The sequence below is a fragment of the Strix uralensis genome, chromosome 27, assembly GCF_047716275.1.
Source record: "Strix uralensis isolate ZFMK-TIS-50842 chromosome 27, bStrUra1, whole genome shotgun sequence".
Lineage (NCBI taxonomy): Eukaryota > Metazoa > Chordata > Aves > Strigiformes > Strigidae > Strix > Strix uralensis.
The window spans coordinates 3392206-3419121 of NC_133998.1; the positions used below are offsets into that span (position 1 = coordinate 3392206).

At 56.7% G+C, this 26916-nt stretch overlaps 1 protein-coding gene across 6 annotated transcripts; it reads right to left on the reverse strand.

The window, feature by feature from the left end:
- ZBTB7A (zinc finger and BTB domain containing 7A) lies at positions 1-25386 on the reverse strand. 6 transcript variants are annotated; one of them, XM_074851650.1, is made up of 3 exons: positions 25231-25386; positions 9263-10467; positions 1-4408 (listed from the first exon to the last, which is right to left on the reverse strand). In XM_074851650.1, exons 2-3 carry the CDS (start codon positions 10450-10452, stop codon positions 3955-3957), a joined length of 1644 nt encoding a protein of 547 aa, XP_074707751.1. In that variant the 5' UTR covers positions 10453-10467; positions 25231-25386; the 3' UTR covers positions 1-3954. The 6 variants fall into 6 exon arrangements, with proteins under 6 accessions (XP_074707751.1, XP_074707753.1, XP_074707754.1 ...); XM_074851652.1 differs by lacking the exon at positions 25231-25386 and adding an exon at positions 23761-23926; XM_074851653.1 differs by lacking the exon at positions 25231-25386 and adding an exon at positions 23251-23660.
- Between the last annotated feature and the right edge of the window lie 1530 nt (positions 25387-26916).

A 26916-nucleotide genomic window follows, 5' to 3' on the forward strand; every position in this document is an offset into this window, starting at 1 on the left:
TATAGCTATATATATATATTTTTTTTATTTTCTTTTTAAATAGTCGAATCAGGCCTCGGGAGGGGGAGGTTGGGGCTGGGGTTGTCCCAGCTGCCAGCGGGACTCTCGCCCCAAAGGGGGGGGCAGAAGGGGGGGGTGGGCACTAACCGGTGGGTGCTGAAGGGGGCGGGGAGGGGGGAGAAGAAATAAGCCCTTTTCCTGCGGAAGAACGAGCCCCCCCCCGCCCCTGCCCAGGGTGGGGGGGGACAGGACACCCCCATTTCTGGGGTGGGGGGCACAAGCCCCGGAAGGGCTGGATGCAGCATCTTTACAAGCAGCGCGGGGGAAGGAAGGAGATGCCCCCCCCCACCCCCCCCAAGCCCCGGGAGGAGGTGAAACCCTGCAGCCCCCCCCACCCCGCCCCCCACCTTTTGCCACCCCTCAGACCCCAAACTAGCAGGGAGTGACCCCAAGCACCCTCGTCACCGGGGGGGGGGACACACACCCCAGTCCTGCCTGGTGTCCTGGGCTGGGACCCCCAGGGCTGAGCCCCCCAACCCCAGACTGAGCCCCACACCAGCTCCCCCCACTGCCCTTACACTCGGGGGGGGGGTGGGGGGGGGGGTGTGTTTTTTCCTCTTTTGTACCAAAAAACCTTAATTTTTCCTTTTTCAGTTTGATCCTCCCCTTTGGGTTTTGCCCGGTTATTATTATTTAATTTTTTTTTTTTTTCCTTTCCCGACCCGGCGTAACTCAGCAGTATCTTTGGCAACACTTTATCACAACCTGAATTTTTCTTTTTTAAAAAAAAAAAAACCAAAAAAAACACCAACACAATAATGACAATAACGACAACCAAAAAAAAAAAAATAAAATAAAATCTCAACGCCGAGCTACAGGACATGGGGGGAGCGGCTGCGCGGGGGCCTCGTCGCTGCTGCGGGGCTGGGGGTTAAGGCAGGGGATGGGGACAAACTGGGGGGGTTTTTTTGCCTTTTTTTTTTTTTTTTTTTTGCCTTTTTTTTTTTTTTTTTAGTGCAAACTTAAATTTGTGCTAAAGTGTTGCCAGCGAGGGACAGGGGCGGGGGGGGCCTGGCCGGGGTGGCTGGTGGGGACGTCGCAGGCGTGGGGACGCTCTCGCCGTGGGAATCCTGAGACTAATTCTCTCTCCTCTTACTTTTTGTGCCATTTTAGCTTTTTTTTTCTTTTTTTTCTCCTTTTTTCTTCCCCCCCCTTTTTTTCCCCCTTCCCCTTCTTTTTTTTTTTCTCTTTTTTCCCCTTTTTCTCTCTTTTTCACTCCCCCCCCCCCTCTCTTTTTTTGTCCCCCCGCTATCGGGGGAAGCCGCAGGGTTTATTCCCACAGGGCCCTTTGCCCAGAGCCCCCCCTAAACTCTCCAAGGCTCGCTCAGGGCTGGGGGCGAGGTGGGGGGGGGGAACGGGACACAGAAAAGCAGCAGCGAGGAGCTGGTGGGGGGGCAGAAAAACCGGGAAGAAAAATTAACACAAACTAGAAAAGAGATACCACAACTCTGATTACAATAAAGAACCTCAAGTAAGTGTCTATTTACAAATCCACGCTTGATATTTTTTTTGTTTTTTTTTTTTTTTTTTTGTTTTTTTGCATATGCCAGAATTAGCCAGTGCTAAGCAGAGGTTCAGCTCGGCTGGGGCATTAGCCTGGGGGGGGGTTTATCTGCTGCAGCCCCCCCCCACCCCAGAGCCTGGATCCGGCTCCCGCCGGCACCTTCCTGGGAGAATTTGATGCCCGGATCCAAATTTACCCGCTTGGGGGGGGACCGGGAGGGATGCAAAGCCCATGGGGAGCATCACGGCCCCCCCATTCCAGGGGGGGAGATGGGAGAGACGTCTGGACTAGCACTGGCTAGAAAACATTGAAGAAATAAAATTAAAAAAAAAAAAAAAAAAAATAAAGGGTGTGGGGAGAAATGAACAATACACAAAACCAAAACAAAACCCCATGATTCCTGCCTAAAATTCAAGCTTCCGTGGTTTTTTTTGTTTTTTTTTTTTTTCTTTTTATTCACGAAGTGCAACGACTTCGGAGGGTCTGGTGTCAGGGCATGTCACAGAACCTAATTAGCATCGTTCCTCCCATCGGACACCTTGCGGCTTTTATTACTCCATGAAATATAACTTGGATTCTGCCTATGGTTTTTTTTTTGTTTTTTTTTTTTAAATATATATATATATATACACATTTTTCTTACAAAAATAAATTTAGGATTTTTTTTTTTTTAATAATATTTTTTTTCCGTAGAAGTTGGTTTTGACTTGTAAACATGTTTTGCTTTTGCTTTTTAAATTAAGATAAAGTGATCTCAAAGTACCCGTTCCATCGCAAAGTGCTAAGACTTCTTTGTTTGTTTTTTTTTTTTTATTTTTATCATGTTTTTTTTTTTATTTTTTATTGCTTTTTCTGCATTAAATAAACATCCATCTCTCCCCCACCCCCACCACTCAGCCCTCCCCCCCAGCACACACTCCCCCTCTCACTCCCTCTCCAAAATACATTCGGCCAAACCTGCTCTTGCTTTGAAAGTAAAAACAAAACACCAAAAGGAAAAAAAAAAAAAAAAAACCAAAAGAAAAAAAAAAAGGAAGAGAATCTAAAAAGTGCTTTCAAAATAAAAGGGCTTAAAATCTCTTTTTCATTTAAAAATGTGCATTTAGAAAACAGGTGACCAGCTGAAAGGTGCCTTTTCTTATCGTCCTCTGCTAACCCGAGGGTTATATACCCGCCTCTAGAGCCATATAGCATCTATATATATATATATATATATTTTGGGAATGGGGGCTGGGGGAGCTGGGGCCGCCGCAGCTCGCCTCCCCCCCGCCCAAAGGCCTCCTGCCCCTTTACGGGAGACCTCAAATAACCTTTTTTAAAAGGAATTTGCCATTTTTAGGTGCTTTCGGGGCGTGTGGGAACGCTGCTGCGCTGACCCAGTGCCTAAAATATCCTGGGGAGAGGGGCCGGGGCGGGGGAGTTTGTGTCCCCTGTCCCGTCCCCCCCGCTCCCAGCCCAAACGGTGCCGGGGCAGCGGGTGCTGGGAAGGGGCCGGTGGGATCCGTGATGTGCCGGGTCCCGGGACCAGCCGGGCACCCCGGGATGGGGACGGACGCGGGGACGGACGCGGGGATGGACGCCCCCGGCGTCCCCCGGGCTGAGCCGGTGTCCCCAGCCCCGGGTGTCCCCAGCCCCAGGTGTGTGTCCAACACCCGCTGCCGACAGCAACCCTGCAGAATCCTGGTTGTCCACTCACACGATCAAGCAATTTTAGGCAATTTTAGGCGATTTTCTACACCGAGCCGCTGCCCTGGGCTCCCCTCTCTGGCCAATTCGGCTTCACACCGGGGCTGGTGGGAAGGACCCACCCGCCTCACCCCTAAAAACTGGCCCCGAGCTCCTGGCAGGAGCCGTCTCCACCCCGGGACGCAGCAGCCACCGAGCAGCTCACGCCGCTGGAGCTTGAACTCCCCAAAAAGCGGAGGGGGGGAAGGCTGGCCCCGCTCCCCCCGGCCCTCCGAGGCACCGTGTACCGCCCGCCCTGAAAGAGCCCTTCCACTCCTACCACTTTTTTTTTTCTATTTTTGCTTTTTTTTTTTTTTCTTAAATAGATCTCTCTCTGAAATAGGTTTGTTTTTTGTTTTTTGTTTTTTTTTAACGTGTGTTTGGACACAAAATAAAGCTTTGGATTTACATGGAAGCTCTTTTCCATGTGACAGAGCCACTTTCCATCCCCGCCCCGTGCTTCTTAGCATCTGCCTTTCCAAGAAAAGGTCCTTGGCTACTGAGGGATCCTCGGGGGAGCCCTGCTTACGATGGGAAGATTGGAAACATAATATATATATATATTTTTTTCTGTTTTTTCTTAAAAAAAGGGAGAGAAACATCTTTAAAGAGAAAAATCGGAGGAAAAGTACTAACTAGATTTTGTGACACTTTGTTTTTTTGGTTTAGGAGAGTCCTTGCGTGTTACCCTCAGACGACCCTCCTGCTACATTCAATCCTGATGCTTCATTATTTGAATTATCCTCAAAGTGCTTCTGCTCCTGGCCGTTCCTCTGCAGGGTGTCCTCTGATTCTTGACTCTCCCCACCGGCTTGAAAACTTCCATCTTCGGGGTTCCCCGTAGGGGTGGTAGGCAGCCCCCCGGCATCTCTCACCCGGGGTCTACGGCCCCTCCTGGATGGAATCCCGTTGCATCCATCTTTTTTAAGGTGCCTGTGCAAGTGGTCGGAGCGGACGAAAGTCTTGCAGCAGCTGTCGCACTGGTAGGGCCGCAGGCCGGTGTGGACGCGCATGTGGTTCTTCAAGTCGTAGTTGTGAGCGAAAGCGGCGCCGCATTGCTGGCACAAGTACGGCTTCTCCCCCGTGTGTTTCCGCATGTGAACCTTCAGCTTGTCCTGCCTGCGGGGGAGAGAAAGGACAGGGAGGGGGAGGACAGGTCAGCCTCGGGGTCTGCCTTCGGCATGGCGCCCGGTGAGGGGCTGGGCATCACCCAGTACGGGGCTGAGCATCGGTACGGGGCTGGGCATCACCCAGTATGGGACTGGGCATCGGTACGGGGCCAAACACTGCCCAGTACGGGGCTGGGCATCATCCAGTAAGGATCTGAGCACCAGTACGGGGCTGGGCATCGCCCAGTATGGGACTGGGCATCGGTACGGGGCCAAACACTGCCCAGTACGGGGCTGGGCATCGGTACAGGGCCAAACACTGCCCAGTATGGGGCTGGGCATCATCCAGTAAGGATCTGAGCACCAGTACAGGGCTGGGCATCGCCCAGTATGGGACCGGGCATCGGTACGGGGCTGGGCATCATCCAGTAAGGATCTGAGCACCAGTACGGGGCTGGGCATCGCCCAGTATGGGACTGGGCATCGGTACGGGGCCAAACACTGCCCAGTACGGGGCTGGGCATCGGTACAGGGCCAAACACTGCCCAGTACGGGGCTGGGCATCATCCAGTAAAGATCTGAGCACCAGTATGGGACTGGGCATCGGTACGGGGCTGGGCATCATCCAGTAAGGATCTGAGCACCAGTACGGGGCTGGGCATCGCCCAGTATAGGACTGGGCATCGGTACAGGGCCAAACACTGCCCAGTACGGGGCTGGGCATCACCCAGTAAGGATCTGAGCACCAGTACGGGGCTGAGCATTGCCCAGTATGGGGCTGGGCATCACCACGGGGCTGAGCATCACCCAGTAAGGATCTGAGCACCAGTACGGGGCTGATCATCAGCCAGCAGGGGCTGAGCATCATCACAGGGCTGGGCATCACCCAGTAAGGGACTGAGTACCAGTATGGGGCTGAGCATCATCCAGTAAGGATCTGAGCATCGGTACGGGACCAAACACTGCCCAGTACGGGCCTGGGCATCATCCAGTAAGGATCTGAGCACCAGTACGGGGCTGGGCATCACCCAGTATGGGGCTGGGCATCAGTACAGGGCCAAGCCCCGGTACGGGGCTGAGCATCACCCAGTAAGGGACTGAGTACCAGTATGGGGCTGAGCATCGGTACGGGACCAAACACTGCCCAGTACGGGGCTGGGCATCACCACGGGGCTGAGCATCACTCAGTACACGGTTGAGCATCACCATGGGGCTGAGTATCACCCAGTTTGGGGCTGGGCATCAGTATGGGGCCAAGCACTGCCTGGTAAGGGGCTGAGCATCACCCAGTAAGGATCTGAGCACCAGTACGGGGCTGAGCATCACCCAGTACAGGGCTGAGCATCACCTGGTACAGGGCTGGGCATCACCCAGTAAGGGTCTGAGCTCCAGCACAGGGCTGAGCATCACCCAGTATGGATGAGCATTGCCTAGCATGGGGCTGAGCACTGCCCAGTATGGATCTGAGCATCACCCAGTAAGGGTCTGAGCACCAGTATGGGGCCGAGCATCACCCAGTATAGGTCTGAGCACCAGTATGGGACCGAGCATCACCCAGTATGGATCTGAGCATCACCCAGTAAGGGTCTGAGCACCAGTATGGGGCCAAGCATCACCCAGTATGGATCTGAGCATCACCCAGTAAGGGTCTGAGCACCAGTATGGGGCCGAGCATCACCCAGTATAGGTCTGAGCATCACCCAGTAAGCGTCTGACCACCAGTATGGGGCCGAGCATTGCCCAGTATGGGCCTGAGCATCGGTATGGGGCTGAGCACTGCCTGGTACAGGGCTGAGCATCACCCAGTATGGGGCTGAGCATCAGTACAGGGCCGAGCATTGCCCAGTATGGGTCTGAGCATCGGTATGGGGCTGAGCACCACCCAGTATGGGGCTGAGCACCACCCAGTACAGGGCCGGCTGGCTCCTGGCAGGGCCTGCGCAGCCGCAGCTCCCCGGAGCCAGGGGAGGGCAGTTGCAGCAGCTGGGCCAGGGGCCAACAAGGCCACGTGAGCTGCAGCATCTCGCTTCTTCCTGAAGGAAAAAAAAAATATCAGGCACGAAGCGCGTGGCGAGGCAGCGGCAGCGAGGAGCAACATCCCTGCCCGGGCGGAGGGCGAGATAACCGCTCGCCTCTTCCCGAGGGGATCTGGCCCCATCCCTCTCTGCTCTCCCTTAGGGAAAAGGCAGGGCCCAGCCCCGCGTGCCCCACCTCAGCGAGGGAAAATTCTGGCAGCGTGAGGCCCCAGGAAGTCCTAAACCTTCAGGGAAGGATCAAAACACCAAGGACGTGTCCACCTCTGGTTTTCGTGCAGCTCCCAAAGGGGCGGGGAAGGTGGGTCTTGCTTAGAGCAACGTGGTAGGCAGCAGCACATCAAAACAGTTATAAAAATAAATTTTTATAATTTGATAAATATTTATGATCTTTATAAAATCACTCTGCCTTTCTTTCAGAAGATTATTAGAGCGTCATCGCCGCTCCTCCCCCTGCGAACGCGGAGGAACCAGGAAGCACAAGTGAGCAAAAACCAGCGTTAACCGACGGGCTCAGGTCCCCACCCGGCGAGGGGGTGGCAGGGAAACACCCCGTGCAAAACAGTCCTGCCTCGTCCTCCTGCCTTCACCCCAAAAGCTCCTTCAGGAGCAGGGACTGTTTCTCTCTAAGGAGGCTCCCTGTGCCCAGGCTTCCCCAGCCCACTGCCATACGCAGCGTTTTTAACGGCACAGGGAGATTTGTTTACAAGAAATGCACTGTCACCCGACGGGATCGGGATGGGGAAGGAGCGCACGGTGAAGGAATGCAATAAAAAACAATAAAATTGGGGGGAAAATAAGGATGAAGGAGTGCTTGCTTGGTCAGGTTTGCACCCATTTTTACATCGGGAGCTCTGAGATAAGGCTTCGAGCACAGCCCAGGTGCTGGGGGAGAAGCAGCAAAAAGCAACTCATTGACACCATCGCTGAAACCAACGCAGAGCAGACGAGACCTGGGCCAGCAGCTTGAGCTCATCACACCCTGCCGTACCCCAGGGGAGGCTGCGGTGGGGGGACGAGGCTGGTGCACCCCCGGGGAGCCCAGCCACGGGCAGAGGGAGCTGGGAATCAGCTGTGATTTTGAGCAGAAGCCTCACAGAAGATTTTCCACAACCTGTGCAAATGCCTGAGTCGAGCTCGGCGGCTGCTGTGGGGTGAGACACACCGTGGGGCACAGCCAGGCCGAGCGTGGCTCCCCGTGCCCATCCGGGCTCCTCCGTGCCCAAACACCGGCTGCGGGAAGAAGCAGGGGGATGTATTTTGGCTGGAAAATAGCACAGCCCTAGTATATTATGAAAGGGCCTCGTTTATAGGGGCTGGGAGAGTTTCCACCCTGCTCTCTGCAGTGCCAGCCCCTCCTGGGAGCCTGCAGGGAGCAGGTCCCCATCCGAAACCCACAGGAGGAAGGGGAGATTGAAAAGCACCGAGGTAGCACTACCCCACCGACCTCCTGCTCCCCCAAAAAGCCCTGCACCTCCCCTCATCTCTCCCTCTCGCCGCCACCCCCAGTGCCAACGGCTGCCAGGGACCCCGCGGCGTTTCCGTGTCCTCCGGCTCCCAGCCACGCCAGGACCTTGGACCGTTCGGGTGCGGCGGCCGGATTCTGCGCAGGGGCGCGTGCGCAGCACCCAGGGCCCCGGCACACGCGGGGCAGATCCGGCACGGGGCTGGGAGGTGCCGCGTGGCAGGGCCCAGCCGCGCTGGGCCGGGTGCTGGGGGAGCGGCAGCGGGCTGGCATCCTGCCCCCGCCATTATCTGCATTCCTCAGCGATCCAACGTGGGGCTGGGTGCGGCCACGGCCACGGGGAGGGGGCTGGCAGCGTCGTGGGGTAGGACACGGCCTCCTGCCCACGTCCCAGCTCCATTGGCTTCATGCCGGAGCCACCTGCCACGGCCACCGGCTGCCCACGGTGGGGAGCAGCCCCATGGACCCCCCTAAGGAAGAAGCTCTTGGGAAGGGCCAGCCCTGGCAGTGAAGCCAGGCAAAGCACTGGCAAAGCCAGGAATACTTCAGCAGGCAGAGAGCAGGCAGGGCAGGCAGCGCGGCTCACGCAGCCCGGCAGCCCACGCAGTCCCCCGGCAGGGACTGGGGGAACCGGGGTGAGACCCCCGCCCCGGCTCGGCCATCCCAGCCACAGAGACCAGAGAGAGGAGGCGGCGCTGCGACGCGTGGACTCGAGTGAACCGGAGGAATCCAAACAATATCCCCTTTCTTCAGCGTTCCCGCGGCGGAGGGAAGGAGCAGAGCAACCCTGATTAGAAACAGCGCCGAGGCGAACGCCCCCGGGGAGCTGAACCGAGGCACCGGGGTTTGTGTTGTTGGGGGCGGCCATCGCCATGGTTCACCAAGAAGAGACAGGAGCGATGGGGGGTTCAGCCTCTTCCCAACCCAACTACCAGCCACCGGCACTTCAGTCACCCCATGGAGCCATTTCTAAATGACTCTTCAACTCTCGCCTCAACCCCAGGCTCCTCGGCCACTATGGAAATACCAAGGGCTGCAGCTCCGTTTCATCAACCACGTTATTTGGCCTCCGCAAAAGCCTGGGTCTGGCCAGGTTTCCAGCAGAGCTCAGCAATTCAGGACACTGGGATGGTGTGGCACTGGATATCAAGACAGGCCCCTGGAGATATCTCAAGAGTCAGACACCCAAATTGCTCGTCTCTCTGGAAAATTCTGGCCTTCGTATCCAACTCGCCTGTTAAGATGGAAATTAGTCGAGCAGGCAAGATAAAATTGCACATGCCCAGCCCCGCGATGGCCCCCAGGAAAAGCCAAGAGCCGTTTTCTGTGACAGTCCCCTCTCCTCCAGCGTCCGCCCGCTCCTTACCTGGTGAAGCGGACTTTGCAGATGTTGCACTCGTAGGGCTTCTCCCCGGTGTGGGTGCGGATGTGGCGCGGCAGCTTGCCAGCCCCCTGGATCACCTTCTCGCAGATGGGGCACTTTTGGAATGCTTTTGCCCTGATCTTCTTCTCCACCTTCTGGGACCAGGACGGATAGACGTCGCCCTCGTTCGAACTGCCGAAATATTTCAAGTAATAATCCATGACCCCATCGTCATCCTTTCGGTCGTCCTCCCCGAGCTGCTGTCTCCCCACGGAATTCATCATTTGCTGCAGCAGGGCACTGGCAGCCAAGCCATCCACCTCCCTCGCATCATCCTCCGTCTCCGCTCCAGCAGGAACAAAGCTGGGGGAGTCGCCGGCTTCCTGCTGGTCCAGAGGCCCCCCCAGGGTCCCCTCCTCTTCTCCCGGTGTGGGCAGGCCACGGCTGCTGTAATGTCCGTTCTGAGAAGGTGAAAACAAGGAGCCAGGAGCCACCTCCTCCTCCTCTCTGTCCAGCCACATGGCTGGGTTGCTGTCAGGATCACAGTCATTCGCCTTTGGTCTTTCGTTTAGGGGGGCTTGCGAGTAGAAGTCCATGCCATTGCAGTCCGGCTCCTCCTCCTCCTCTTGGCCTCGGAAGTTCAGTCTCTGAAGGTCTCTCAACTCTGGGTTGGTCCACGGAAAGCTGCCTTGGTGGCCATTGACGGGGTTGCTCTGGAAGAACTCCAGGTACTCTTTTGCTCTGAGATGGTTCCTTTGATCAATTTGATCTACTGTATCCATCTGGTCATTTTTGGCCAGAATCTTCCTGTCCAGGAGATCCGTGCAAACATCCCTTACCGCCGGGATCTCCAGCAGTGTGGCGGCATTGAGGATGTCGTTGACATTTGAAGTGCTGACAGTAAGGGTCGCGGTGTAAGCGAACTCCAGCAGAGCCGACAAGGCGTCCGCACTCACAAAGTCTATCTCATACACGTTTTGCTGGTCCACCACTAACCCTGAGGTGAAGAGCTTCTTGAAGTACTGGCTGCAGGCCGCCAGGACGGAGCGGTGGGTGGGGAACTCCTGGCCTTCCACCAAGATGACCACGTCGCACAACAGCCCGTTGTTTCTCTGCTCATTCAGACTGCTGAGGATGTCGCTGCTGTGATCGGGGAACGGGATCCCTATGGGGCCGTCCACGCCACCCGCCATCTTCGATGCAAAAGGCTACGAGAGAAGAAGGAAAGCGCAATGAGTCACAGGGGCTTTGGCTGCTCGGAGGCATCGCACGGGCAAACTCCCAACGCCGAGCAGGTACCTGTCCGCCGATGCCAGCGTGCTCTGCGGCGAGCACTAGCTATGGGCGTGTGTGCCCTCCACACCTCTCCACATCACCGGCGAGCCCGCCGTCCTGCCTGGCCTCCGAGACACGCCTCCGTCAGCAGGCGAGGACGGACCCGTGCTTACCTCCACTCCGGGGAGGAGGAACGCAGCCCAGGTGCTCTCAAGCTCCAGTTGGGAAGAACAGCTGAATTAGCACGGATCCAGGCCAGAGCTAGCAAGCCTTGGCAAGGACCAGGGTTAATACAACCAGACAGCATCTGGACTGAGCTGGCAGGCGTGCCCGGCGTTGGGCTACCGCGGCCTGAGCCTCGCCAGTGGACCCCAGTCCGCTTCTGGGACTATTTCCCAATCCCACCACTTCTACTGGAAAGGTCCCCTGCTCATTCAGCCTCGCTCTGCCCAGCTGAACTCCCGATACAACCACGGAATCACTGGAAAAACGGTTCCCACTGCTCGTCCCCAGAGAGATACAGGCAGGGTGCTGGCAGCGAGCACCCTTTGAAAGGGCACAGCAAGCTCAGCGCTCGAGGGCACCGCTGCGCAGGAACAGGGGAGCCCCATCCACCCCAGCTTGGGTTTTACAAAGAGCCGAGCTTAAATGCTTAAGCCCAAGGCACCCACTGCACCTTCCCCAGGAACAGGAGCCTCTGCGGCAGCCGGAGGGGAAAGGAGACTGGATCACAAAGCGTCAGCAGCAGACCTGGCACCAGCCCCCCCGCGTCTCGGAAAGGCTTCAGCAGAAGCAGCAGTTCTTTCCAATGCCAAGGGTTTGTTTGGGAAAAGATAAATAAATAAGTCACTCCTGATGCGCTAGCACGGCAGAAGCGGATCCACTTGACTTTAAATACATCCTCTCTTCAAAGGCTGAAAGAGCCAGAGCGAACTGAGCAGCTCCGCTCGAAAGGGATCTCCCTTCGCCGGGAGAGGGGCACCGGGGCCAAACGCAGGCAAGAGTGAAACCTGCCCAGCTCCACCGCGCTGCCCCCCCTCAACAAGCCCCTTAATTCTCCCAGGTCCAGTCTTCTGATCCCCAAAATCTGCAATAATGTGTCCGTCTCTCTGTCTCAAGCACCAAACCCCTCTACTCCTTGCAACAGAGATGCTGTCTGCCTATAAATCAATATATTTCCCCCTCCCTGACCCAAACGCTGAACCCTCATGGGCTAACGCAACTCGCAGTGTATCCACACACAAATAATTTGGTTCACAGAACACCTTGGCACAGGCCTAAGTATTAAAGTCCCCAGTTTATAGATGGGGAAACTGAGGCCCAGCAGGAAGTGACCTGCCCCACGTGACGGGGGGGATGGATGAGTCAGGAGCACATCCAGAACAGAAGTAATTATACAGGAAGCAACTCCCAGCCCCGCGTTGTAGCGCAGGGAGCTAGCAACCAGGTTGCAAAACAACGCTCGTTTCCCGACACACACACCCACCCACCCCCATTCCAGGCTTGCTAGCAGATTTCTCAGTAGTTCTTCTTATTTTCTTATTTTTAAAAAGCTTCATTAATCCAAGGGGGGGGGGGGGGGGGAAAAAAGGAATTTCTCCACCTTCTTGTTTTACACAAAGAAAATGCAGAAGGGGGTTCTGAGTCCGTGAAACACCAACCTGAAGCAAACCCCTCCATATTAAACAACTGTGATACATAAACCAGCATTAAGCTCATCACGCCAACGTGATGGGGGGGTCAGGGTGGGAGGGAAGAACCAGAAGAGCCGGGTTGGATGTGCAGGGCTGTCAGTGCCAAGGCCTGGTACCAAGACCAAGCACTGAAGCAAGGCGGCTTCCCAAGACACCCAGAGCAAGGGCACCAACTCCAGAGCCCCTCCTGGGCTCCTGCAGCAGCAGGAGTTGAACTCAAAGTGTTATTTCACAGGTTTTTTTGAAAATAAGGGGTCCTCGCTCGGGAGGAAAAGGCTGTTTGATGGCTGAGAGCAGCTCGTGGACCAGGGAAGGCAGCACCGCTCTGAACTCAGGCACCAGCTCTAGGTGTGACCTTGGGCAAGGTCACCACATCTCTGCATCCACAGAGGGTCCCGGGGACCACCCCCCGGCCCCCCGCCTCCCGAGTGGCTGGGCTACAACTGGAGAGGCCTCTGCTGCCCCAGCATCACTGGCCACGTTCCCACCAGGGCAGCCCCAGAGCTCCCTGAACCCCCCGACCTGAGCCACCACGGCACACCGCTCCCCAGAAAAGCAAGTCTGATACCCCTGCCCACCCCCTGGCCTCCTGGCCCTGCAAATGACAGTGAAGCGTGTCCTCCCCCCCACCTTCCCCTCTAGATTAGATGCTTTACAAAGCTTCCCCCCCCCCAAAAGAGAATTTGAGCTGCGTGAAGCATTTTGAAGCTTCAGGCAATAGTCTTCTGAGCAGCCAAGCTTCATCACCCACACAACCGGGCTTTGTCGGCTGCGGTGCCCGACTCCAAGGACCGAGGGGGCCTGGGGGAGCAAGTCAGGCCGTGCAGGCAAGGTCACCCCCCCCGGCCAGGGGGCCGGGACAATCAGCCGGACAGTGTGGGAACGGCTGCAGGGTCATGAGACTGCCGAGGGCTGGCATGGAAAGTTGTACAACTTCGCAACTCATTCTCCTAGCACAACACGCCCTTTGTGTCCCTCATCTGCGGTGGCAGAGAACGTCGAGGGGGCAAGGGGCTGCTCCGAGCCCCCCAGAAAGGGCCACGGCCAGAGACCACCAGGCTCCTTCCCCGAGCGCTGCTGCCCAGCCCTTAAAAATCAAACCTTGTTCCCTTTTCAGGGGGCCAAACAGCCAGAGTATTGAAGCCTGCGCAGGGCTGAGTGGCTCCAGGGATTAGTAACAAGAGATGGAGCCTTTCACCTTCACAGGTTAAAAAAAAAAAAAAAAAAAAAAAAATCCCACCAGGAGCAGGCACAGGGCACGACGCCATATCGACGAGCTGGGTGAAATCCGCTTGGAAAGGTCCCGACGGCCAGGTGACGCGTGACAAAAGCTGCTGGCACGACCGCCAGCTAGTCCCCTCCTTGGCAAGAATAAGGTCTGAATGGGCCACCAAGGGGGAGCGTCAACTACTGACCTAAATTTCCCAGGCAGCTCTTTTCTCTCTCTACACCCCCCGACCGCCAAAAAGGCATTACACACTTCTCGTCCCAGACTGCGCGTCTCTGCAGGGTTGCAAAGATGCCACATTTCACCCCAAAGTAGCTGCGTTTGAGAAGTTCGGAAATCACCCTCACATACAACTCGTAGCAGCTGAGGGGGCACCATCAACTTAAAATACGGTCTGTTTGAAAGAGAGAGTTTACAACAATACCAGAGCTCTCGGATTTATTTACAAACCTGGCGTAACACGACGCGCACCCCTAACTACTCAGCTAATTCTGCTTTCATCAGTGCTGAGCCCGCTCTGTTTCCAAAATACCAACGCAACTGAGCTTTGGCTATCCCCAGTTCCCCAGGTCAGCCCGAAACAAATGTAGCCCAATTCCAGGCAGGAAAAAAAATGTAATTTTTTTGTGCGAGCAGTGCGTGAGGGAGGGCAGCCCTCCGCCTCCCCGAGATGCTGCTCGCGGCAATCTCGGCTGCTCCACATTCGACTGGTTTCACACCGAGGCCAACTGTAGTTTGATGCTGCTCCTCAACACTAAAAGGTTATTTTCTTAAGCTCAAGTTATCAACTCCTTTCAGACCTACCAGACGAACTGCAAAAGAGCAGAACAGAGCGTTAACTGAAACCCCTGAGCTTGCACTTTACTCACCTCGAGTCCAGCGGGATGTCACCCAATCGCTTTCCTACAGGAGTTCTGGAATTTGACATTTACATTCAAATGAGACGACCACATTAAGATGGGATCACAACCAAAAGTGCTGACAACACACTGCTTAATTATTAGTTTTCCACATAACCTCAGTGGGGTTGTTTTGTTTTGTTTTTTTTTTTTCTTTTGCGTCTTTGCATTTCTTTAAAATTTCGCTGGGTGAACAGAGGAACCTGAGCAGCTTACGAGGGCTCTGAAATATGCAGGTATCGGGTGTAAGAGCTAAGTCACAGCTGGTTAGCCGGGTAACAGTGAATGTTTTCAACGTGCTCTTCATCCGGAAAAGATCCCAAATCGCCTTACAAAGGCAGGGCTCTCCTCTCCTGCAGAGGTGCCACCCACTCCAGCAGCGCAGCCGAGAAGCTTGAGCAGCGCTACGCACCTGCTCAGGGCAGAAAGGGAAAATGATCGTCGCCTTTTCCACCCAGCACGAGGCGAAATGGCCTCAGGGCACTGCTACAATCCACCGTGCAAGGTTTCCTGGGAATAACTGCGTTTTGGGCTACGGCATGTGGTTATTTGGCAGCTCAAGGTACCCGAGGAATGAAGATGAGAAGTCTCTATGCCAAATTTCTTAGAGGAAATGCACAGATGACAGTGTCGGGGCAGGCTTTGCAGCAGCGCTGCGCTAAAAAAGAATTATTAAAATAATGTTGCTATATAAAAAAAAAAAAAAATAAAGAAGTCAGTGGTTTGCTGTCCAAGGCCCAAACATTATCCTAGCCCTCACTCACCACCGACTGGAGAAATGGGCATTTTTTCCCTATGAATAGCTCACCCCAATTATAGGTCACACAATGCAAGTCCTTGTCTCTCCACTTTATATTTAGGGAGCGATCATCCCAGTTCTCCCCTTCCGTCTTTCAGCTGCATGGACACATCTGCAAGCTTGGATCCCTTGAGATAAAACCCAGCTCTCTGGCCATTTGGAGCATGAGCCATCATCTCTGCTGACACCAGGCTCTGCAACATCCCAAGGACAAGCCCAAGCAGGTCTCCCTCTGCCCAGGATCCACCCTAAACTATGCAGAGGCCTCAGGAAACACACCTAGCACGCAGCAGCAGAAAGCCAGAAAGGTGGGAAGATGGTAGGCAGGAGGAAATGAAGGAGGGTGTTCTGCCTGCTTGGGAGAAGTCACTATTTCAACCACTCTATGGTGCTATTAAAATTCAACTGCTCTCTAAAAGGAATGCGCTGTCGGCAGTTTAGTGCCAAACTATCCGAATTATGTGGACCTGCAAAACAGATGCATGTTCCTGAGAGGAAGACCCTGCACATCAACAGAAGCAAACTGCATTGTATGAAAAGATTAAGATAAAATAAAAGCGTGATGACTTTCTTTTTTAATAAATCTGAGTTTCTAATAGCGCAATAGGAAGAAATCTTTTGTGTTTAGCAGGTACTTGAGCCATCAATGGCAAAAAGAGGGAATTGAGGCTTTCTTGTATCTTGTCTGGACATCGCATCTGGGGTAAAACACCAGAGGACACATATGGCATGACCAAGATCACGCAGCTATTGAAGTGAAGAGATCAGAGCACAACAAGCATCCTGGAAATATCTGTGGCCTCTCTGTGGACAATATGGCTCTGTTTTCTGCAAACGGGCATCCCCTCCAGCCCCCTGCAAACCCCCGTCTGAAGGCACTGACTCTGGGAAGCATCTTATTCCCCCAGCAGCCCAGCTCTCAACGCAGGGTCTCTGTTACCGCAGCGCTAATCGCTGGATTCACAACATGAAGGCTCATCTAAGAAACAAGACTGACCACATCATGAGGATTCAGTCGGCTCCCAAACAGGCACTGGGCTCCTGATCAGACAACCAGACCAAACTACCGCTCCGCGGCTCCTCAAAGCAGGGTGGTTGTTTTGTTCTGATCCTTCCAAAGATCAGAACTTTCCGAGCATCCCACTTCAATGTCTCAAATTTAAACGTGAAGTGGAAAAACAACCGAGATGCTGCGACAATATCCGACAAGGTAGCCCGAGCTCCTCAGTTACAGCAACCACTCTTCGTTTCAGTCCAACTCGATGAACTCGCACCACTATCAGGTAAGCAAAACAGCTGGAGCTTTCCCTGCTGCTGCCAGGTCTGACCTGCCAGGGAGGTTTGCCTCTCCCTACTGTCTAGAAATATATGCCTGGGCAGCGTAGGAAGCTCCAGCAAAGTCAACCCTCGTTCTAGGACTGTTTCATACCAAGCAGCTGCCCAAGGTAAAAGAAAATCTACCCCAAAACCTTCAGATACATCAACCGCCGATCCTTCAGCACGGATCAACACCACATCCCTCATCTTAGAAGAGCCAAAGCACTTTAGGAGCCCTATATCGACAGGGAAGAAACACCTAATACACCACAGAAACAACAATCTCTGGGGCAGGACGCACAACGATTTAGCAGCAAAGAAGTTCAGACAGGAAAGGAGAATCCCACATCCTGCTACCGCTGCCAAGGGAACTCTGGTAGGAAGAATATCTGGTAATTGCTCCCATTGAAGTTTAGACCGAGCGCTGGAATTGAACGCCCCTCGGACCCTCAATGAGCATCATGGGAACTTTAATGACCACAAGTAATATTAAAAAAAAAATAAAATAATCCCCTCCCACAGCAGAGCACCTCAGAGGTAGGAGCGGTGCCAAGCGTTGGCTTTGCCGTGGTGCTCTCCTCTCCTGGGGCTGGCCAAAAGGGGCAGATCTGCAGAGCCGGTGGAGCAAGGACAGCCCTCCCCCAGACGCCAGCCAGCCATTTCCTCGCTCAGGAACGGCTGCATCCTGTGCTCATTCAGAGGAGCCTGCGTAGGTCTGATATATTTGGCAGAGAATCTATATTGGGCTGGAAGAGCTGCATTGAAGAATTCGGATGAAGAAGTCCCAAGCCCACGTTACACCAGCGTTTCAGCTTGGATACGGAACCGGGCTACGAAGGGACGACCACCAAGCCTCTCCTCAAGGTGACACATCGCCTAGCAGCTCCCGGCCAGACAGGTTTTGGGGTTAATTCAGCAACCTCCCCGCTACCTCAGGCAAACTGTGGCAGCTGATTGAAGGTATCCCCAAGAGAGCAATTTTACACCTCAACCCATTTCTAATCTTTTCAGTATTCAAAACTGCCTCCCTCCCAGCCCTTACCACTGTGTCAGCAGTGGGAAGAAACGAAGAACTTCACCAAGACACCTCGATGGTGTAACAGTGACCGCTCGTGCCAAGCCAGAACCAGAGCAAGAGCCACTGGAACCAGGTTCCCAAACTCCTCGGGCAGCGCTGCAAAGCAAGCAGCAGCAGAGATGGTGCGACCACGATGGAGCAGGGAGGTAACGACTACCTGGGTGGAGCTGGTCTCGGTGGTGCTGTTAATGAGATGCTAGAGGTCTGGGATTCCTCATCACGCTAGAGGAAATCATTAGGGACGCTGTTAGGGAGCGCACCAGGAAGAGAAGGTCTCGTTGCTCTTCATTTTCCAAAACTGCTTGAATTTAAGTGTTGGTCCAGAAAAGAAAGAACATGTCAGATGCAGCTTTTTTCTAGTTGTATGACAGCGAAAGGACAAGTGCTGCTGAGGAAAGGGCTCACGACTACCAGCTTTAACACCAAACCCAGGGTCTGAGCAACCAACTGAGCAATCCCATCCCTGTTTCTGTCCCTGTCTCCCACATTTAGGCTCCGTATTTCGATCCAAACTGACCTCGAAGCACAACCGCAACACTGACAGCGTTACTGCTGCTGACCAGGAGAATTAAACCCAAATCAGCAAAGGGAAAGTCACCTGCAGCAGTGCACAGGGCCCACTCCCGACAGTCCCGAGTGCCTGGGGAGGGGGGACGCACTCTGCATCTCCCAGGACAAGGCCTGTGGCTTTCTCGTAAATCTACCGGCATTCCCCGCCCAGAGAAGAGACACAGCATGGCTCTATCTCTAAAGATGCTGGTAGTTAACTTCCACAATTAAGAAAACAGACGAGGGATGACCAAACGTCACGCTCTGTGACGCTGCAGATCCCTCCCGATGTCTGTAAATGGGAAGGGATTTCCTTCCAGGGCACAGCACAGCCTCGCACAGCGCAGGGGAAGTTCGGTTTCCGCTGCAGCATTGACTACTGGCAAAAACCAGAAGTTAACTTAGACCTCGACAGATGCAGCGGTCTGCTCCCGCCTGCCACGTCACGCGGCGAAGCGACCTGTTACGGCACAACCGAAAGAGGCGTCCGGGGCACAGCACGGCACAGGGCCTCCCCAACCTGCCACCCCTCCACAACCGCCCCGCGCCGATCAACACGTGGTCCTTTTCACCGCTGACAGCAACCTCCGGGACGTACTAAAACTTCTCTTATGTTGCAAGGTTAGCTTGAACTGGTTACTCCACCCAGACCTCCTTGCCAATTTTCTCCTTTGTCATCAGAAGACCGTATTTAAGCCAGCAGGAACGCGCCTTGGTTCAAACCCGTGTAGTCACAGACCCAAGGCCAGCGTGTGTCCCTTGAACTTCGGTGCGTGCAGGGGTTTACTTTTGTGCCAGAAGCCCCCCACCACCGGCACCATTGCTCTACTTCTCAACATGACGACCCTGAGTCCATCACACGAGGTCTTTGTGCTGGGACTATCTCTGGGCAACACGAATTCCTCCACGCTGAGAAGAAATGAGCCACCATCCACCGAGAAGCTGCCCAACGACCCTCAGAGCCTGCTGCAAACCCACCTTCACTCCAGCAAGGCTGCATACAAATTGCTCCCAGGCCTTCCTCCTCTCCTCAGCTGAGCCCTGCAGCCCACGCACGCAGCCCTCAGCCTGCTGGAAATGTCCAAGCATGGTTTACGGGGCCGGGAAGGCCGGCCACCCTTGCGTTAATGGGAGCTGCTTGTTTTGCTGCTGAAACAGACTCTTCAAAAGCCAAGCCCAAGTGTGCCCACACGCCTCTTGCCGCAGCCCTCCGACGGGTTTTCTCCCACATAGCTCCGCTGTTGCCGTACAGCAACGGAGCAGCTCCCTGCAAAACCACAGCGGGGTTTTCGGGAGATCCTGCAGAATACCAAGCGCTTGCTATTCAGCCCCTAGTTCTCCTTAACACTTTAGAAAGCCTCAGGAGTCACAGACAAAGGGGAAAAAAAAAAAAAAACACAACACAAAACATGAAATCTGGTGTGTTTCAACCCTGGTTAAAGGACCAGCCCCTGCCTAGAAGCACTAGTATGTAGGGAAGGGAAAGGTTTCTCTTTCAACCCAAAAGTCCTGAGATCCACACCAAAATAAGCTGCCAGTATTTCAAAAAGGTAACACTTGGCCCCTTCGCCAAAGGGAGCAACTGAAGATTTGTCATGAAGAAATGAAGCCGCCGCCAGCGTTAGCCCGCTGCTCGGCAAAGCACGAGGGCCGAGGGGGGGTTGCGGGGCCACCGGCACGTCCCAGCTGCTCGAGGCTGGATAAAAACGAGAACTTCTGTGGGTCGTATTTTTACACCCTCCTCCCTTTCAGAGACCAAGCATGACCACAGACCAGGAAGAGGCCAAATCCTGCACTCCCCACTCAGGCCAAAATCCCCCCAAGTCCCCGAGAGAGGCCGACAGCATCTGCCCCTTTCGCACCACGTTTCCCCTCCCCTGTGGCAGTTTCTCTCTGCCTGCTAAACCGAGAGAACCGTAAGAACTGCTCAAATCTCCCCATTCCCGCAGCCCCCACCCAGCGCCCGTCCGCTTCCTGACCTGCTCCCGGCACGCCTGGCTCTCCAGCCCAGCTCCCCCTGAGCCTCAGAACCAACCCGTCCCTCTCCCACCCTGCAGCCATGTCACAGGTTCCCCTTCGCAGCCTCCGCGTCCTCCCCCTCCGACAAGCCTGACGTTTCCTGCCCCGCTCCCCCTGCCTTCAGCCTTCGACGTCAGAGGTCTAGCGTTAATCTATTTGCCTCAAATGGCACCTCGAAGACCGATGTCTTTTCCACACCAGAAAGAGGGGAAAAAAAAAAAAAAAAAAAGGAAAAAAGAATAAGATTAGAGTTTACTGACAAAGCAGAGCATACCGGGCAGGGCCGTCCCTTATGTAATTCCTAGTTTGTGGATAAACAGACAGCTCGTCTCGCCGTTCTCGACTCCACGCGACGTGCAAAAGCGAATCCCGAGAGCGAGCATGCCACGCGCTTCATCCCCGGCAACGCTGTCCTGCCATGAAGCACTTTTCCTTCCCTCCTCGGCGCACGACGGGGCAGCGCGGGGATGAAGGGAGGGAACGCTGAACCGGTACCGCATGTACTCTGCCTGTTGGGGCAAGAGGCTCCGAGTAACTAGAGAGCAGCAACCTGTAGCTACAAGCCTACCTTCGACGCTTGCCCAGCTTTGTGTTGGGTAGGCACTCAAGCAAACAAAAAAAAAAAAAAGAAATCTACTCACTGGTTTCCAGTTTGCCGGTGGGAAATAAGAAGGTGCACGAACCAGGAAGGAAATAAGGTGCACAACTGCAGTTTAACAGCAGGCAAGAGGGAGTTAAAACGCAGCGCTGGGATGCTTGGGAGCATCCTCTGCTGTGAAAAAAAAGCAGGGCAGCAGTCCTTCCCGCAGCAGGGAGGGGATCTCACGCAGTTTCAGATGGGCATTACGGAAGCGAAGGGGTGGAAAGCAGAAGGAAAACGGTCACAAAGGTGCTAACCCTTCGCAGGCAAAGAAACCACCCAGCAAGCGCCAGCTCCGTGCGTTTCTGCCCGGGCCCCTGCACCCCGGGAGGGCGCACGGATCCGTGCACGGCTTCGAAGGGATCGGCGAGGAGTGTTTGAGACAGCAAGGCTGTCGTCAGGGAGACTGTGCTCCTGACAGTCCGGCTGTACGCATTTTTTAAGGGGTCAGCGAAGCAACGGCGGCGTCGGAAAGCTGCTGATTGCCAGGGGATCTGCGGCTCATCTCACCGACGTGGCCTTGGCTCCCACCTGCAGCCACGGGGCAGCTCGCACCAGTTTCCAGTTTCTCGCACCTTGTCACATTAAGAGACGCCGCCGATCCCTATAGTTTCTTTCCACCTGCAGCCCGGGGCTGCTGCCTGAGATCTCGCAGGGAGATTTACAAGTCCCTCAGACGGCCGGGTCTCTGCGGGGGAAGGAGCCCCACCGCAATTCGAGGCACAGAACGACTTTTGCTTCCTTTGCACCGTGGAAGTCACGTCCGGACTCTGCTACAGGAGCCAGCAATGACACCGGGGAGGCAGGGAAACTGAAACTATGCACGGAGGGAAGACGATACGGCCAGGGAGCTGGGCGAGAAACAATTGTCCCTGGATACTCGCAGAGGATCCCGACGCTTGTCTGACCTCGTTTACTCCCACTCTGATGTCCTCCCGGAGCTCCTCCGGAACCAGCGGGATGCTCCAGGTATCGGGAGGGACACACCGCTGCCCCGGCTCACAGCGATCGGGAGGCAGCACCGAACACAAACGCGCACCAGTTTGGATTAAAAGGGTCAAGGGATCGGGTACAAATGCTTCTCTTCATCCTAGAGACTGACTGTCTTTCTCCCTTTCCCCGACTTTTGCTCGTCAAAAGGCTTTTAATTACAGATTAAAACCAGTCTCTTCAAATTTGAGGTTAAGGCTGGTTGAGAGCATAGTTAAGAGCAACTGTTTATTGCTTTGACTATGCAAGATAACGAGTAGGATTCTAATTGTTTGCCACAGAAGTCTTCTCTTTCAATAAACGCAGCATCCTGAGACTGGGAAAAACCCTCAAGTGTCAGTTTTAATCAAGATTAAACCACAGTTCTCAAGCATTTAGGCTCCATCTCAAATGCAGACCAGGAATTTCACAGGCCCCCCCCAATTTTTAGGTCGGACACCTGCAGGGAACTCAATTCTGCAGAGTTAAAACCCAGCACTCAGGCAGCACTTTATCCGCCAAATGAGGTCTCGAGTAAGACAGGCAGCGCAACCAAACCATCGCAGCGCCTTGATATAAGCATAAATTTCTTCCCTGATTTGCGTCTCACGCCGACATCCAGATTCTCACGCCGGGAAAACAACTGTAATTTTCAATTCTGCTTTAAAAGTCACAAAACACAAAGCGAACCCACCACATTCACCGTGCCAAATTAATTCCACCCAGCCGCGGCTGGCCCAGCACCTCTACAAAGCAGAGCTCCTTATTAAGCCCATGACACGGCTAAAGATCATCATCGGACCCACTACCACAATGCAACAAGGTGCACAGATGAGCAAGAAATAAATAAATAAAAAAAAAAAGGACTAAGAAGAGTTGCAGATCAGCAGAAAATGACGAACTACTTCCATTCACCACCAAATTTATTAAGAGCTCATGCCTTGCAAAACCCTCCCCGAGTTAGTAACGCAATTAAGGCTTGGTGGAAAAATCCCACCATCTCACCCATGTTTGGGTTGCGCCTCTTCACTCCCTCTTTCACTAGAACAAGCCTAAACAGGGGCCAGAATGAATATTAAACAAGAATGGCTCCTCTCTAATAAACTGCTCAGTTTCCCTCTGTCTCTTTTTTTTCTTTTTTTAAAGTTGTTTAAATACATCATCTCCACCAAACCATCAGAATTAAGCTAGCCCGTCTCTTCCTGATCAGCCTCCAGAAGTGCCCATATACTGCAATTTCCAACCAGGACCAGCAGAAACATTCAGAAATAAAGCATTTCCTTAAAAAAAAAAAAAAAAAACCAAAAACACAACACTTTTTAAAACGACAGGATGACCTTTTAGCTCCGCTGCTATGCTGCACACAACTTCAATTCATTAGGTTGTAAATTCTTCCAGGCAGAGACCTTCTCTACCCATGTCTATAAAGTACTTATATAATAAATTATGGTTTCAATAGCCAAGACAATTAGGAGCACGGGGAACACGGCTAATCTTGAACTCGGACCAGCAGCAAACTCTTACCAAGAGTCCTTAAGCTGCGAGAAACTTTTGCTGCGCAGCCTCCTGCTGCCCTGCAAGTCAGAGGGTCTCCAGGAGCTGAGAACACAGGAGAGCCAGACGAGGCACGAGCGGTCACGTCGGTTGCGGGTGCAGGACAGGAACTGTTGCTTTCAACATACGAACGCCGGGATTTAAAAGTTCTGCTAAGAGGAAGCCCCAGGTGCCAGCAGTCCCGCTCCACACGAGGGTCCGAGGGTTTTTCCCACGCTACCGAAACAACGCAAGGAACGAAGCCCTTTCCCCGGGCAGCAACCAGCTCGCCTCCGCTTTCAGAGCACGGTCACCGCAGCCATCTGCCCCTGACTTGGTCTCCTGGCATCCACCTCGCGAACGCAGCGCTCCTGGGGAAGCTGCCTTAGCTCTACCTCGGGGGGCTCTGGGTACCTGAAGCACCAGCTCGATTCCCAACCCGCTGCCTCAAACTAAAGAGCCTTGAGATGGGGGACGGTGAAGACAAGGAAGCGTCACAACCTTGGCCGAGCAGCGAGGCCTCCCCTGCGCTCCGAGCGAGGGATGCTGCCCCTCATGTCAACCTCGGCAGCAACTCGCCGGCCCTCGCTGCTGCGCAGGTCCAGCGGCGGGGAGAGAGGCTTATCCTGCGCGGCTCTTCCAGGGCTGCCCTCTACGCAGGGCCCAGCCGGCGGCTTTCAGGGCCCCAACCACCGAGTGGCGGGGGGGGGGGGGGGGGGGGGGGATTATCACCGCGAACCGCCGCCGGCTGCCCGACCTCCCTCTCCCCCCTCTGCGCACGGGGGTGGGTGCGGAGCCGGTCGGGGGGAGATAAGGAAGGGGTGGGAAAAAAAAAAAAAAAATTAAAAAAAATAAACCCCACAGAGCGAAGTCAGGGCCAGCCGGCTGGCCGGGCCGGCCTCCCCCAGGCCGGCTCCCCGCGGTGACGACCTTGGGGTGCTCGGGGACAGGACGGGGGGGAGCCCCGGCGGGGGAGGGAGGGCGGGAGCGGCCCGGCCCGGCGCCCCCGCACGGGTCGGCCCAGCCGCGGCCGGGCTGGCAGGACGCACGCCCCGGGGGACCCCACCCAGCAGCCACCCGGCCACCACCCCCCCCCCGCCTCCCCGGGTCGGGTCGGGCCGGGCCGCCCCCCGGCTCCCGCCCCCCCCTCCCCGCGGCCCGCTGGCGGCGGGGCCCACAGGGAGCCTTGGCCGGGCGCCACGACCCCACCCCTTCCCCCGGGCGGGCCGCCGCCAATGGAGGCCGGGCGGGGGAGGGGGCGGGGGGCGCCGAGGAGAGGTCCCAGCCCCGCGGCCGCCGCCCGGGCTCCCCTCGGGCAGGGCAGGGCAGGGCGAGGCGGGCCGGGGCCGGGGGGCCGGGGGGCGCGGGCCCGCCCGGGGAGGCAGCGCAGGCCCCGCCGCGCCTGTCCTCGGCCACCCCGCACCCCGCGCGCCGCCCGCCATTGGGCCGGCCGGGCGGGCGGGCGGGCGCGCGGGGCGGAGGGCGCGCCCCGATTGGCCCCGCCCGCTGCCCATCAACACGCCTCCCACTCGCCGCGAGCGCGGGGCACGCCGGGAAACGTAGTCCGCGCGCCCCCTCGCACCTGCGGGGCGGCGCGGACGCGGGACTACAACTCCCAGGAGCCCCCGCGCCGCACCCCCCCCACCCCCCCCGCACCCCCCCCCAACGCCCCGCAGGGCCCTTCCCCCCCTCCGCGACCCCCCCAGCACGGCCCGGCCAAGTACAACGTATGCAGGCGGGGGGGGGCGGGGGGGGCGGGGGGGGGGGGGGGCAGCTGCCCCGGCACGGCCCTGCCCCCCCCGACGCGCAGACCCCCCCGACCCCCCTCTCCACCCCCAGCGCTGCCCCTGGAGAAGGGGGGGGGGGGGGGGTCAGGCCTCCATTCCCCCCCCACCCCGGGCCCGACCCCCGCCCGCCGCGTCCCCGCGTGTATCCCCCCCCCGCCGCGTCTCCCCCCCCCCCTCCCCGTACCGGGCGGGGGCCGAGCGGTCCGAGCGAGCGGAGCGGGCCGCGCCGTGCCGAGCCGGGCCGGGCCGAGCGGGCGGGCGGGCGGAGCAGGCTCTGGCCGCCCCGCGGGAGCTGCTCGCCGAGGCCCGTATGCGGCTCCTTCCTGCTCCGGCCGGGGCCGCCCCGCTCTTAAAGGGGCCGCGCGCCGCCCCCCCCCGCCCGCCCGCCGCCCCCCCCGCGCCCGCCGCCTCGGGGCGCAGCCTCCCAGCCGGGGGGGGGCGCCCCCCCGCAGCGCCCGGCTCCGCGCGGAGGGAAGGGGGGGGGAGGTGGGGGCTGGAGGGCGGGGGCCCCTTTAAGAGCCCCCACAACCCCCCGCCCCGCGCTGCGTGGGCCGCTCCTCGCGCCCCCGCCACCCGTGTCAGCGCCCCAGGCCCCTCCGTGTCAACACCACCCCCCCCACCCCCGGATCACGTCCCCGCACCCCCCCGCCCCCACCCCAGTGTCACCCCCCAGGGCACCTCCCGCGCCCCCACAGCCCCCCGTGTCATTCCATAAGGCACCTTCACGCACCGCCCCCACCCCGCGTGTCACCCCCCAGGGCACCTCCCCACGACCCCAAACCCACCCGTGTCACCCCACGCTCCCAAGGCCCACCACGCGTCACCTCTGTGCCCCCCATCACCCTGTGTCACCCCCACCCCCCTGCATGTCACCCTTCCTCCTGCCCGCCCCCCCGTGTCCCTCAGTATCCCCCCACTGCCCCCTGCCCCCCCCTCCCATCCTGCCCCCCCTCCCCAAGCTGGGAAGGGGACACAAAGCTCTGCCCAAGGTCACCAGTGGGCTGGGAGCCAGCCCGGCAGGGACAGGGGACAGGACAAACCCACTGGAGCCACCACCTCCAGGCCTGTCCCAGGCAGGGGGGGGACACACACAACAACGGCGACCCCCCACCCATGACCAGAGCTCCAGGTGTCATCTAGATACCCACCATTCCGCTCCAGAGTGAACAGCTCCTCAAAGCCAGTTTCCTGCAGGTTACCAAGTTCATCTGTACGGAACACCAGCTGCCGTGGGGCACCCAGCCCCGGCAAGATTTTAGGGAAGATTTTGAATTAATAATAATTTTTAAAAATTAATTAAAGGAAGACAAAGAAAGAAAAGAACAGGCTTTGATCAACAGACCCCCCCCGGGGCTCCCAGGGGCCTCTGCTCCACAGGCCAGCACCCCTGGGATTTCCCCCTTTCTCCCCTTTTTTTTCCTTAAATAACCCTGCTCAGCTCCTCACAGGGGCACGGAGGACTTCACCCACAGCGACCCCCCCGCATCCACACACCCACCCCCCCAGCTAGTGGGAGCCCTGGAGGGGGCCCCAGGGGGTGTTTGGGGAGCGGTTGGTATCATTAACCCCAGTCTGCAGGTGGGGAAACTGAGGCAGGACAGGAAAACCCGGCTGTAAGGGGGGAGTGAGGGGACCCTGGGCCCCAACACCAGGTTGGGGGGAGGCAGAGTGGAGTGCAGGGGGCTGGGGGGCCCCCCCCAGGCTGCACCCAGGGCTGGGCCCTGCCACGCGCCGGCGGCCACACGCTCGCTGCCTGCTTTCGCTTTCCTCCGCCGTGGGCGGGGGCACGCCCAGAGGCCCCCCCCCCCCAAAGATGAAGCCCCAGCACGGCCTCCCAGCCCCCCCAAAAGCCCTCCGCAGGCAGGGGCCA